Source organism: Callospermophilus lateralis, chromosome 4 (genome assembly GCF_048772815.1).
Source record: "Callospermophilus lateralis isolate mCalLat2 chromosome 4, mCalLat2.hap1, whole genome shotgun sequence".
Lineage (NCBI taxonomy): Eukaryota > Metazoa > Chordata > Mammalia > Rodentia > Sciuridae > Callospermophilus > Callospermophilus lateralis.
The window spans coordinates 12,016,202-12,031,446 of record NC_135308.1 but is presented as its reverse complement, the minus strand read 5'-3'; the positions used below and the strand labels follow the sequence as shown (position 1 = coordinate 12,031,446).

At 38.8% G+C, this 15,245-nt stretch overlaps 1 protein-coding gene across 1 annotated transcript in view; it reads left to right on the top strand.

Moving 5' to 3' along the window:
* Adam7 (ADAM metallopeptidase domain 7) overlaps positions 1–14,793 on the top strand; it is a 43,720-nt gene extending 28,927 nt beyond the window's left edge. The window contains exons 17-22 of the mRNA XM_076852286.1: positions 4,613–4,696; positions 5,881–5,959; positions 6,478–6,583; positions 6,890–6,989; positions 13,542–13,598; positions 14,524–14,793. Coding sequence (XP_076708401.1) covers positions 4,613–4,696; positions 5,881–5,959; positions 6,478–6,583; positions 6,890–6,989; positions 13,542–13,598; positions 14,524–14,583 — 486 coding nt within the window. The 3' untranslated portion in view covers positions 14,584–14,793. The remainder of the gene's footprint in view (positions 1–4,612; positions 4,697–5,880; positions 5,960–6,477; positions 6,584–6,889; positions 6,990–13,541; positions 13,599–14,523) is intronic.
* Positions 14,794–15,245: the final 452 nt, after the last annotated feature.

Genomic DNA, 15,245 nt, shown 5'->3' with positions numbered 1-15,245 from the left:
ACACATGTGGCATCTTGAATTTCAGCTTTGGCTTGATGAACATTTAAAAGAATTTTTTTATTTATTCTTTTTAGTTATCCATGAGAGTAGAATGTATTTTGACATATTATATGTATATGGAGTATCATTTCCCATTCTTGTGGTTGTACATGATGTGGAGTTTGACTGGTGGTGTATTCATATGTGAACATAGGAAAGTGATGTCCAATTCATTCTAATGTCTTTCCCATTCCCATCCTCCCTCCGTTCCCTTCATTTCCCTTTGTCTAATCCAATGAACTTCTATTCTTCCTTCCCCCAACCTTATTTGTGTGTTAGCATTAGCCTTTGGTTTCGGGGATGTTGGCTCATTTCACTTAGCATGATAGTCTCCGGTTCCATCCATTGACCAGCAAATGCCATAATTTCATTCTTCTTTATGGCTGAGTACTATTTAATTGTATATATGTATGTATGTATGTATGTGTGTATACACACACACACACACACACACACACACACTACATTTTCTTTATCCATTCATGTGTTGAATAGATTAGGATGAACATCTTTTAACTCAGAGAAAATGGGACATTTTATTTATTTATTATGTATTTATTATTTATCTTCCCACCTTTGACATTACTTTGAATTGATACTTAATAATTGTACATGTCTGTTGGATGCAACATCACATTTTGATACATGGGTGCAACATGTGACGATGAAACCTCAGTAGTTTGTTATCTGTCACTTCAAATGTAATTTCTTTGTGTTAGAGACATTCAAAATCTTTGTTCTGTTTTGAAATATACAGTGAATTGCTGTGAACTGTAGTCACCATACTGTACCATAGAACACAAGAGCTTATTACTCCTAACTGTAAACTTGTGCCCATCAGCCAAACTCTTCCTGTCCCCTTCCTCTTCCCTCCCTCCCCAGCCTATGGTAACCACAGTTCTCCTTGTTACTTTCATAAGTAACATTTTTAACATGAGATCAACATTTTTTATCTTCCACATATGAATGAGAACAGGCAGAATTTAATCTCTTTCTCTACCAGGCCTGTTTCATTTAGTACAATATCTCCCTGTTTATCTGTGCTGACATAGATGGCAGGATTTCATTCTTTCTTATGGCCAAGTAATATTCCATTGGTGTATACATAAAACATTTTTTATCCATTTATCTGTTGATGAACACTTAGCTTGAGTCCATATCTTGGTATCATGCAGGGGCTCTGACCCAGAAAAGAGATTTGGGGTGGGGCAGGTGCAAGAAGATGCAAGACATAGTTGGGATAGTAGATACGCTTTATTCATTGGTGGTCACAGCCTCCAGCCTCCAGCCTCAGCTTCAGCCCCCAGCCAGTTCCATTTTAGTCCCATTAGCCCATTTACCCTGGAGTCTTTCCCGTCGGCCTCTTTTCTATGCAGGCCAAATGAAGAAGGCACACTGCCAACAGGTTACATAAGGGGCTGCATGCTCTCAGGTTAATGTTCATGACCTTGAGTCTACACACTGAATCAATGTTTCTGGCCTCAACTAAACATAACATGGCTGGTTCTCTGCCCTGGCTACACACATAAAAACATAACATAGCCCACTGGAAGTCTTGGGGAGGGAGCCTAACTACAGCCATTTGAGGCCTGCCACTATACTTGGCTATTAGATAATGTAATAATTACAGTTCTGTAATAAACATGGGAATGCAGAAAAGTCTTTAGGAAGAAATGCCTACATAATATGCAAAGGTGAAAGTTTACAGCAGAATCAGAAAATTGATCATTTCAACGTGGCTTGAGCTTCAGGTACAATGGCCAAAGAAACAGCTGAACAAATAAAATGAGACCAAATTGGAAAGAGTTTATCATACCACGGTGAAAATGCTAGAATCTGTGCTGTACACAATAGCCAGCTCATCCAGAATATGTGGAAAGCACAGAATACTTTTTTTAAAAAAAAATCAACTATTTTAAATTAAATAGTTTCTCTCCAGGGCCTGCTTCCTGTCCCTCTTGACACCATTGCCCACAAATGCTACAGTGGCATTTGCAAAAGGTAAAGGAGAAATAAAAATTGGACAGCAAAAATTCAGGATGGAAAGAAAGAGAGAGCACAAAAATGTAATGATTTAATGGTGACTGACCCAGTCCACGTGTTTTAGCTGTCCTGTTTCCTGCTAAAGCAAGTCAATAAATATCAAAATGGTGAAAATTAAGGTAGGTGTATCAAACCCCCAAACCAGAAAAGTTAAGAAATTCAATGAGATAAAGTGCATAAGAAGCATCAAGTCAAAGAAAATGCCAATTTTCAGTTCACTTCAGATTTGCAAAATCCGCTGAGGTGTGAAGCCAATATCTGGCATCCCTTTTACCAAGGGCAGCAGGGACTGAGACAGGGACGCTCAATCCTGCAAGTGCACTGTGTCCATGCCACCAGAGTCCTGTCCCTTCATGAGAAGATGAGGACAAGTCATCAGTCCTGCTCTTGACAGTTCTTCACCAGCTCATGATGGCAGATTCATTGCCCAACAAATGCCAATCTATGGAGACATCACAGTGACATCAAAGAGCTTTTCCTATCATCCCCCGCCACCCCAACACTGGAATACAGCCTTTAAGCCCAGTGAACTTCAAATGCAGAAAAAAAACCTTTGCATTCTCTTTGTATTTATTTTTACTGGCAAATTTTAATTTGGTGCAGGAAGATGGGGAAAACATGACATGTTTCCAGGGTCTTTTCCTTCATTACAGGACAGTACCAGGAACATAGAAAAGGAAACAAAAAGAAAAGAGGGAAGAGAGAGAGAAAAAAAGAAGGAGGAAGTTAATTAGTCCATTCTCTGGCACAGAAGAGCTAAGGCGAAACTGTCTTCATAGTTGTCTCCGTATTAGACCCACAGGAAGGACAAAATCAAAACAGCACAGATCTCAGTATCTTCAGTTGGGCTTGAAGTACTTAAGATAGCTCTGCCTGCGTTTTAAGCACTCGGTCCCCAGGCTGCGTCAGGAGGTACACAGACAGGCAAAGAGAGCAAGTGGCGGGAGACACAGAAGAATTCCAAAGCTTGGACAGAGGAAGCCCATCTGAGAAGGCAGAGATGATAGCTGCCCCCCCCCCCCCCCCCGCCGTCACCACCCCCCACTGTGAAAGAGCTATTCGTTGAAGTTGAAAAGAAGTTCTTAAAAAGCTGAATGTTCATAGTTTCATTTTACAGAAGTTTTATGCTAATAGTTGAAATAAGCAAAGGGTCCAGAGATTGTCCTTCTCCCACCAGAGTGGTACATTTGTTACAAGTGAGAAATCCAGATGAACACATAATTATCACCCCGTATCCTTACTAGAGTTCACTCTAACGAAGGTGAAAATGCTGTACATTCTATGGATTTCAATGACTTAGTGATGACATGTAACCATTATGGTCTCATACAGTAGTAGTTTTGCTGTCCTGAAAAAATCCCCTGTGCTCTGCCTGTTCACAACTCCTTCTCTCCCTGCTTCTGGAAACCCCAGATCTCTTTTCTTGTTCCCACGTTTTGTCTTTCCATAATGCCACACAGCTGGTATCATGCAGTATGTAGCCCCTTCTCCTACTTAGTAATAATCAGTCAAGTTTCCTCCATGTCCTCTCGTGGTCCTGCCTTTTCCCTTAGCTTGCCAGGCCCACATAACACACCTCTGTTTGGAAGTCCCACAGTCTACTCATTGACCCCTAACTCAAGAACACCCTGGCTCTCCCCAGATCTGGGCCCTTGGGAACAAAGCTGCTAAGACCGTCCATGCACAGACCTCTGTGTGGTGCAGGCCTTCACGTCTCCAGGGTAAACACCAAGGAGAGCAACTGTGGGGTCATATGGCAAGAGCGTGTGCAGTCTGGCTAGAGAATACCAAGTGGCCAACCAAGAGGCTGCATGGCTGCATTCCCAGCAGAAGGAGAGGCACCCTCATGAGTAAGAAAACATAGACTACATACAGACATCACTGATGTTCTGAGGGGAAAAATAGGAAAGCATTCTAGTCAGCTGGGAAATAAATTTAAATTAAAAAGTTAAAAATAGGGAAATAGGATATTTAAAAAATAATTACAAACAAAAAAGTCTGTTCAATTGAGAAAATCCTAGTTAATTATTCTTAACATATTTAGTATGAGTTAAAATATGCAGTCCATATAATTATTTTTTGAAATCTAGAATCTCAATTTATTCAAACTATTCAACATATGATTAACTGAGACTGATAAAATGCTCCACCAATAAACATGGTTTAAAAGTTTAGATCCTTGCAGAAGAAATCAGAAGAAACTCAATGGAAAAATAAGAAATCATTGTAAGTATAATTGTGGTATTTTTTGGCAAGTTAACATTCAAAGAATAAGGATGTAAACATTTTAATAATTAATGAGCTCATATATAACAATACTTGCATATCTAATGCTTTCATCAATCATTGATACAGGATTGTTCCATCCACCAAAGATTCTACATGTGGAATTTCACAACAGAAGACCATCATACCAATTGCAACTAAATCACATATAGTGGGATATATAATCTCCCATGTGATCATGAGAGGTTCCAATATCACATATATTGTAAGTCATTCTAATTTGTGTTTGCTACTTCACGTCCAGGTATGCAGCAACGGAGAATGTGTGAACACTGAAAAGGCCTACAATTCAACCAACTGCCCCTCTCAATGCGAAGAAGAAAATTCGGTAAGAGCGGATTATTTCTTAAGCTAATGTCTTATCAGCCAGCTATTTACATAAGCCTTGTTCTTGAGCTTGTGTGTGAGTGTGCTGTTTTTTTAAAAATCAAATACATATTTGGGATCCATTTTTTAATGGATTATAATTAATCCAAAGAGCCAAACCAGGTATTATTACATACAGATATTGCTAGTATTATGAGTAAATGCATTATTATCAGATGGGTAATCTAGAAATCCAGTAACTTATATACATGTGAAGTTTAAACCTGAGGTTTAAAATCTGACCTATCACAATGTCACATAGTTAAATGACTCCATTGTCAGGATTAGCCTAAAGCTTTTGAGAAAAACAGCCAAAAATTATTTAAAATTCAACTCTGTTTAATTCTAGCACGTTATGTAACACTGTTTTCCTAAACCCAGGTAATCAAATCACTTATGAACATTTATTTGAATATCCATCCCATACTTTCAATATTGTATATTTTATGTGGATATAAAACGTACATATGAACTGTCATGCAGCCACTTGGTAGGCAGTTTGGTATTCTCTAACCAGGCTGAACATGCTCTGCCATATGACTAGCAGTTGTTCCTCTTGGTGTGTTGGGTGTGTGTGTATGTGTATACACATGTATATCCACTTAGATGTTTAATAACATTCAAATAAACTTAGGAGATGAGTAGTATTCCTGTGCCCTTTGTTATAAGTGGAACTAGGCACACTGATGTGTTTTAGGGAAAGCCGGAAAGCCTAGATTTAACTCCGAATGTATGACTCCTGGGTCTCTTTTACCATTACATGGTGCTCTTTAATGGACTTAACCCTCTGCTACCACTTTTTCCCCATGTCAGCATGATCTCATTATTTCTAAGTTTAGGATCTGCTCTTTGACCACAATGGGTCTAACTCTAGCAGAATGCTTTCTGGAAAGATATGGCATGCTGTCCTGTTCACCTGTCTGAATATGTTGATATAATTCTTTTGTGCAAAGATGTTCTACAAAGGTGTTTGCTAGTTGTATTATATTTGCTTACTTTTGTGCAACATTGATTTTAGTATTCAGTTTAATTCATAGATCAGTAAGTGTGTGTGCATGAGTGTGTTGGATGCAGAATTAGTCTGAACCAAAATGAGGTTCAAAACATAACTTATGCCAGTCATTTGGTAAAATTATGATTTTCCAGGTGGATAGCAATGAACTTGAGTGCCAGTGTGAGGAAGGACAGATTCTCACCGACTGGGAAGAAACCTTGAACATCACCAGTGAGCATCCTAGAACATAATCTCTTACATACACCAAAAGCTGCGTAGTGAAAAAGCTGTTTCCTTATTTTCCATATTTGCTAGATATTTATTATCTTCTACTGGATTTGTATGTTTTTTTTTTATTTTGTATGCTTGGGAACCCAAATGGAATTTATTACAGTCACCCTTTAGAATTAATAAGCCCTCTTCTAGCTAATCTGACTCAGTTCTTCTGAAAACCCCAACACAACAAAGCCTTTGCTGTAGTCAGTTAATAACTAAAGACCAAAACTCTTCTTACCATTGTGGTTCTCTTAAATGTGGTGGAATCTTAGGTTGGGTGTCCATTGGCAATACAGATGACGATTTGTGTAATGTTTTGGCTTCTTATTCTGTATAAAGTGCCTGGGGGAAGGGGAATGATAAAGTCCCTCAGGAAGGAAGAAGTTGGGTTTCTAACTGCTCCATTAAACGTTAATACTTCCTCGCCCTAAGGTCCACGCCCTGATCAAAACCCGTGTTTCTTGACGTTGCAGATATCACCATCATGGTCATTGTGCTTGTCCTGGTGATTATTGGTGCTGGAATTGTCATGTTATTTATTCGTTACCAAAAATGTATTAAGTCGAAGCAAGTTCAGAGGTACGTCTACAATTTTTGTGAGAAAGGGACCGTCAACAAGAGTATATAAGCCTTGTGGTCTCGTGAGATACTCAGCTATCTCATGTCCGTATGTTTATCCCAGTGGTCCCCAAGCTTTGCTGCACACTGAAATCATCTAGGGGTCTTGGAAAAATTACTGATGTTGATTCCTTCCCAATATATTGTGATTTAATTGTTTTACAGGGCAATCCAAGCATAGCATTTAAATTTTTTTTTCTAGATGATTTAATATTTACAGCAGTCTTATCCCATGGCTGTGCCAATGTTCAATTTCCCTCCTGACAGCCCACCTGGAGATACACGGGGAGTGGAGAACAAAGGATACTTTGGTGATGAGCAGCAGATGAGGACTGAGTCGGTCTTGCCGGACATCCACCCCCTGCATGTAAGGCACTTTCACCTGCAGTAGTTAATGAACTGAGAAGCGGAGCTGACCCTAAGCTAAGTGAGGCGAGGCAGGCAAGGAAGCTATGTAACAAGGTCCCATACAGTGAGGCTGTCTGTCTGCATGTGCAGAGAACAGCAACCAAGCCACCATTTCCAAGCAGAATAAGCTAACTAAATATAATGTTTATTTTGTGTTCTAATCATGAACATAAATTATATTCTAAGTCAAAAAACGAATCTCAATAAACTTAGAAGAATCAAAGTCATGCAAAAGATGTCCTCAAATAAAATATTAGAAATCAGTTATAAAAAGATATTGAAAAAATTCCTAATTAGAAATTAGATAACAAATCCTAAAGAGGTCATGCATCAACCAAAAGATAATTAGAAAATATATTAAATTAGATGAATATTAAACACTTATCAAAATATGTGGGGAACACTGAAATTAGTCATTAGAAGAAAATTTATAGCTCTAAAGGCTTATGTTATAAAAGAAGAAAGATGACAGATTAATGACCTAAGCCTTTATTTTAAGAAACTGGAAATAGGAAAGCAAATAAGCCCGTCAAATGAACAGAACAAGAGACTTCAGATAAGTCACCAATGAAATAGAAAACAGAAAAATAACAAAGAAAATCAATAAAATCAAGAGGTTTTTTTTAAATGTTTTTTCAGTTGTAGATGAGCACAATACCTTTATTTTATTTATTTATTTTTATGTGGTGCTGAGGATCAAACCCAGTGCCTCACATGTGGTAGGCAAGCGCTTTGCCACTGAGCCACAACCCCAGCCCCCTAAGAGTTGTTTTTGGGAAGATTAATAATTTTTATAAACCTCCAGCCACACTGTTTAGAAAAAAAGAAAAGCCAGCACCGATTATCAATATCAGGAATCAGAATCAGGAGATTCTATATGTTTTAAATTAATAATTATAAAAGATGATGAAAAAGCATTATTTTAGTATATTTACAGACGTAATGAAATTTTAAAAAGTTCTGAAAGATACAAATTACCAAACCTTATGAAGAAAGAGATAATCTAAATATTCTTATATCTAATAAGAAAATTGAATCTGCAGTAAAACCGAAGACATGGTCCTCTACAGAAAAGTTTTGTGGAATCTCAATAACAGTGAATTTAGTAAGATTTCAAGATCCACAATTAGTGTACAAAAAATTATTGTGATTCCATAGATGAGCAAGAAACAATTCCAAAAACAAAGTGAAATAACAAAATAGCATAAAAATACAAAAAAAAATTAAGGTTGAAATGAACAAATGATGTGCAAGAAAAGCTATAAAACATTAACAAGAAAAATAATTTAGTGCCAAAATAAATAGAGTGAAATACATGATCATGGATCAGAGCACTCACTGTTGTTGGGCTGTCAGTTGTCCCATATTGATCTATAGTTTGAAAACAGTCCAATCAAAATATCAACAGCATATTTTTGTAAAACTAATTAATGAATTAACAGAATAACATGATAGGAAAATCATTAAACATAGCCTGAGATCCAGTAATTTCTGACATGAAATTACCCAACAGAAATTTATACCTCAGAGAGCATTTACAGCATTCTTCCAACAGCATAGTTTGCAAAAGTTTAAAAAGAGAAGACATCCCAAAGGTCTACCAACAGTGAAAGGAATCCAAAATTGCAATACATGCATCAATGGGCCACTACAGGGAAAGGATGGTAGTTGATTGACTGATGTATAACTCTTGAATAGATCTCTCAACCAGATTCTGAAGCTAAAGAATCCAAGTCCAAAAGCAAACTGTTAGATGAGAGATGATATCAAGCTCAAAAACTGGCAAAGCAAACCTGTGGGTATTTGAAGTCAGCATAGCGGTTACCATAGGGGAGAGAGGATCTGCAGGGGGGGATTTTAATTTTGTAATTTTCGAGCTACGTGGGGGCTGGTCACAGAGATGTTTCATTTGTGCAAATTCATCTACCTTTACACTTAGTATTTGTGCCTTTGTTTGTGTATACTTATACAAAAGCAGAACATCTGTTAAAATACCAGCCTTAGCAATGCATAAAACCTGGGAAAGAAGCTGTCAAATCCCGCAGAAGTTCCTGCAAGTAGCGGCTTGTTTCACGCCCATAACAGCTGTGTTTTCCAGTGTGTTTGGCTCACTGAAAGCATCATGTGGACAGATTAAGAAGCTATGTGGTCATTCCCTTTTTAAAAACATCAATAACTGATGTAAAAAGCAACATCCTTCCAAAGATCACATTGATGAAACAGTGAAAAGCATCTTGAAGGAGGAAAAGCCTCAAACCTTGGGGCTGACTATCAACCAACTGTTGATGGATGTGAAAGCCAGTGAGAACACGACACCAGTACTTTAGAACTGCTGTCCGGTCCTGGTTGCTGTTGCTCTGTATACACAGATCCAGATGCTTTGGAAGCTTTTTCCAGATGCAACGCACCTATAAGCCCTGTATCTTTATTGAAGAACACGCTCCTCTTAACCCCTGTGAGCGCACAAGCCACATTTTGGCAGACATGCTTCTGTTGAACTTCTGTTGAAGCCAGCCTGAGATTCAAGCAAAGCATAATCTGGGGTACCTGAACAGGTGACCCCGTGATGCATAGCTATAGAAGCCAGCCTGAGATTTCAAGCAAAGCAGAATCTGGGGGCATATTTGTTACATTTCAAGACTGCAGAGACCTAAAAGAGTTTTGGGGTTAAATGAAAGGCACTGAGAAGAGAAGCTTGATAAATATTTGTTGAAAAATTAAGATAAATTCAATTTACTACTAAGGATGCACTGATGATAGACAGGTTTTACCACAGAGTTTGGGCCATCAGATCTCACATTCAGGGCATTTATGGTACTTGAAAAAATTATTTGAATGATGATGATTTAACTCATCTCGTTTGACACCTTAGCTCCCCATTAAAGGCCAGTCCTCTGCAAAATTGTGCTTGGGGGAAGGGATCTTTGGTGTGACTTCCTTGTTGCATTACTGAGGCTTGATTTCCCCCTCTGGCATCCAGTGCCTCTCCCAGGTTTTGTCTCCTGGGCCACACCTTCTGGTTGTTTTAGTGTCTCCTGGGAACTTAACAGAAAGCACTTTGCAGAGGGTAGCCTCAGTCAAGCCCCACTGTATTTATTCATTTATTTTATTTTTTAATGTTTTTGGTACTGGGTATTGAAGCCAAGAGCATTTAACCCATTGAGCTGCATTCCAAACTCTTATTTTTATTTTTTAAATTTTGAGTCAGGGTCTCTCTAGGTTGCTGAAGCTGGCTTTGAACCTGTGATCCTCCTTCCTCAGCCTCCCAAGTTGCTGTATAGGCATACACCACCAAGCCCATCACCCACCTTTTTAAATAGGAAGTTCTGGAGATTCCAAAAGACCGTCAGGTGCTAAGGAATGTATCTGACTGTGGAGCCTCAGGATGCAGACCTACTAAGATCAGAGACTAGCAGACCCACCTGGTGCCATACACAGCATGTAAGGAAAGTCACTCTTATGTGTGTCTTGGCTTTGTAGACAGGTCTTGGGCTCTTGGATGCAAGACAACCGTCCAGGGAAGAATAGTGTTTCCCTGGCTTTCAGTATTCCTACATTTACTCGGGATTTATCCCAGGGATGGCCGTGGGCTTGGGAAATGGTCCTGCTTGCGTGAGTACTAATTGCAGGGAAATGGTCTCTCTTTTCTCTAGCGGAGAACTGCAGAAACCTTGGCGAGCTTCCCATCCAGTTTCTCAAGTCCCCATTACATCACCCTGGTATGTCCCTGCCCTTTCTGTTGGGTGTGGTGGCCTGTGTCCATTGCATTCATCATTTTGATGCCAGATAATCGTCTGTTGGATCTTTGAAAAGGCCAGTCTCAGGGCTTTCCAATTCAGGGTGGAACAGGTCAGTCTGGTACAGAGGCAAACTTCTCAGCCACATAGGGATGAGGGCCAGGAGAGGAGCTGGTGAACCCTGGGCAGCCCTGTCTTTGTTTAACATGTTGGCATTCAGATCATCACGAATTCTTGTCAACTGATTTTGACCATATTAACATATTGTTTATTGTGATTATTGATTTTGTTTTTATCCCTTAAATTCTGCTCCTGAGAGGAAAGCCTTGCTCACCTCCCCCCTAGTCCTGGGACAAAACACAGTGAGGGTTTTCAATGAGGCCTTGGCCAGCCTGAGGGCTTTAGAAAGCTTCTTTAACCAAAGTGGTAAAAAAAAAAAAAAAAAAAAAAAAAAAAAAACTTTGTAAAATCTCAGAGAATCACCCAAACTGCTAGCTTGTACATGCAAAGTTGTTAGCTGAACACCTCTCAGAACTGGGCCTGAACACATCAAGATTCTCAAATCTGTATTTCAAAATGAGCAATGCTCCTTCAGGTTTCTTTACGGATTGATGACTGCGATCAGAATATTTTTCAGTCTGTGGTTTCACAGGATCCTCAGACCATGCCAAAGGGTCTCAGAGGGGGCTAGACAGTATTTCTGGAGCCAAAGGGCAAATACCCTTGAATATGTCCAAATACCCGTGGAGCCAGAGCAGGCCTGTCTTTGAAGTAGGTTTGACTGGGATTCTAGTGGCTAAAGTTTCTGAATGAAGGCTCTAACTTAAAAAAAAAAAAGTTTGAGGATCTCCTTTATTTTTATTTGTTCTTTCTAGTTATGCATGACAGTGTAACATTTATACTCCATGTATGTTGGTAATACCTTACGTACATGGAGTATAACTTCCCATTGCTGTGGTTGTACAAGATGTGGAAGACACCTGTCGTGTATTCCTATGTGATCATGGGAAAGTGATGTCCGATTCATTCTACTCTATTCCCCATTCCCATACCCTCACCTTTTCCCCTCATTCCCTTTTGTCTAATCCAATGAGCTCTTATTCTTCCCTCCCTGCCCCTTATTGTGAGCATCTGCATATCAGAGAGAACATTTGGCCTTTGTTTGGGGGAGGATTGGCTTTTTTCACTTAGCATGATAGTCTCCAGTTTCATCCATTTCTCAGCAAGCAAATGCCACAATTTAATTCTTCTATACGGCTGAGTAACATTCCATTGTGTGTGTGCACCACATTTTATTTATCCTCTCCTCTGTGGAAGGGCTCCTAGGTTGGTTATTGTGAATTGAGCTGCTATAAACATGGATAGGGCTGCATCACTGTAGTATGCAGATTTTAAGTCCTCTGGATATTTTAAGTCCTTAGGAGTGGGGTAACTGGTTCAAATGGTAGTTCCATTGCTAGTTTTCTCAGGAATCTCCATACTGCTTTCCAGAGTGCTTGCATAATCTGCAGTCCCACCAGCAATGTATGAGTGTACCTTTTCCCATATCCTCGCCAACATGTAACATTACTTGTATTCTTGATAATTGTCATTCTGACTGGAGTGAGATGAAATCTCAGTGTAGTTTTAATTTGTATTTCTTTAATTGCTAGAATGTTGAACATTTTTTATTTGTTTGTTGGCCAATCATATTTTTCTTCTTTGAAGTGTCTATTCAGTTCTTTTGCCCATTTATTGACTGAGATATTTGGTTTCTGGTGTTAAGTTTCTTGAGTTTTTTATATATCCTGGAGATTAATGCTCTGCCCAAAGTGCAGGTGGCAAATATTTTCTCCTGTTCTGTAGGCTTTCTGTTCAAGTTTTTAATTGTTTTTGTTTTGTTTTGTTTTGTTTTACTATGAAGATTTTTAGTTTGATTCCATCCCATTTATTGATTCTTGATTTTACTTCCTGAATAGTTGGTTCCTAAGCCAACATGATGGAAAGTTGGGCCTAAATTTTCTTCCAGTAGGCACGAGGTTTCTATCTAAGGCCAACATCTTGATCCACTTTGAGTTTTATGCAGGGTGAGAGATAGGGGTTCAATTTCATTCTGCTACATATGGATTTCTAGTTTTCCCAGCACCATTTGTTGAAGAGGCTATATTTTCTCTAATGTGTGTTTATGGTGTCTTTGTCTAGTGTGAGATAACTGTATTTATGAGGCTTTATCTCTGTGTCTTCTATTCTGTTCCACTGGTCTACATGGCTGTTTTTATACCAATACCATTTCATTTTGGTTACCGTAGCTCTGTAGAATAATTTAAGATCTGGTATTATGATGCCTCTTGCTTTACTTTTCTCACTGAAGAGAAAAGTAGATATTCTGGGCCTCTTATTTTTCCAAATTAATTTCAAGATTGCTTTTTCTATTTCTGTGAAGAACGTCACTGGAATTTTAGTAGGAAATGCATTAATCTGTGTAGCACTTTTAGTAGTGTGGCCACTTTGACAATATTAATTCTGCCTATCCACGCACATGGGGGAAAATCTCTTACCTAACATATTCTAGGAGAAAGCTGCAAGTTTTTACAAGGACTAATGGTTCCAATAAGACTTTATCTAACTAGTACTATCCACTCCCTCTCCATTCTATAGCAATTTACAAACTGTCTTAGATTTTTCATGGAGCAAGAGGAAGTGTTCTGTATGTGTGTGTATATGCTCATATGTGTGTGTGCCTGTGTGCTCATATCTGGTGCAGTTCCTGACACAACGTAATTTATTGATTACAGAAATCTACAAATAAAGACCCCAAAGGAGTTGCAGATTCCAATCAAAGTGCCAAAGTGGTAGGTTCCTTTAATGGAGCACCTCCCCTTTTATTTTTCAAATGCTGGGATTCTTTTGTGCTTTTTATCTACTTTGGATTAGGGAGGCCCTCTGAACTTACCAAAAGAACAGGATGGTTCTTTTCACCAGTATGCTGAAATTTCTAATGTAGAATTCTGCCAAGCATATTTTGTCCAAGGCTATTAAACTTGACCACAGAAGCAAGCTAAAATTCAAGAGTGCCAGGGTCTTGACATATATTACAAATAACAACAACAATGTTTCTCTCTCAGACTCTTGTTGGCCAGAGTGTACATACCTACAGGTTCTCCAAGTACATTAAGGAATAATAAGAGAAAAGGCATGTGGTTCTGATGATTGCTTGACTAAAGTTTTTTTTTTTTTTTTTTTCTTACTAAATAAAATATTGGCTGTAGGTGAAGGGTGATTGCACATTTGAATTACTATGTCTGTTTTGGAAAAATTTGTGAAAAAAAGTATGATTTTGGTCAAAGAGAGAGGAAATGACTCTTGTTTGAGAACTGTTTTCCTCCACACAGTTTTTCTTAGAAGGAATTCCGCCCAATACAGAAACCCTGTCCCTGCTGAGAGAGATACAGCAGAACATTTTCTAATGATCCTTTCACTCCACAATGACAGGTCTGTAGCCTAGAGAGAAGAGTGGAGATGGTCCATAGGGCAAGCAAACTGTTTGACATCTTGCACTGGAGAACACATTGTTTTCTTTCTTTTCTTGATTGGCTTGTTCATTTTACAAGTGAACAGTTAGCCATGGCTAAGGAGTTCTAAAATAAGTGTGAATCAATGTAGTACGACAGAATCCAGGAAGGCTATCCTAGTTAGTAGATAGAAATGAGTAACTGAAGTACGTGCCTGTGGATCTCCTGGAAAGCAACTTATCTCTGACCATCTGTTTCTGTTTAGACCTTGAAACTTGACATCCAGAATGGCTGCGCAAGCCTGGGCGGAGGATCCGGAATATAAGATCTTCACCACCACCCCTCCATATTTGTTAAAAGTATTTCAGTACTTTTTCAGATGTTCTTTATCAACACAGAAAACGTTTTAAGAGAATTTCTTTCTGTTAAAATTTACTTGTAGAATTCACAACGTACAGCATAGGCATATGCTACAGAAAAAAAAAATGTCTATGGCTTTTTGAATGCTCTTTAGCTTAATATGAAAAGGAGAGTCTCTGAGCTCCAGCATTAGCCTGCAAAATGTCAATCTGGTTATTTTTTAAAAGGCCAAAACTTGGAGGATGCTAAATTACAATCCTCAGTCTAAGAAGCAAAATCGCTCATAAGTGGTTAGTTCTTTGGGGGCGTGAAAGTACTTTAATTAGAACTGGTGTCCTGACGTCCTTATCACTAAATCTGATGTAAACTGTGGCTTGTAGAAATGCCTAGGAGGGCATGGCAGGGTGGCTGGTTCCAATAGTTAATTAAGTGAAGGAGGCAGAAGAATAGTTACCTTGACTGCAGGATAGTCCTCAAAAATCACAGGCTGGCAACCGAGGACACGGAAGGCTCCTGGCAGTTCTAAGTTTGTAGGTTTGCCTTTCTAGGATTCCTAAGAGGCTGATGGACAAATTGAGAGGAAACAGCATTTCAGAAAATTAGCTCCAGCCAGCTGGGAGGACATGT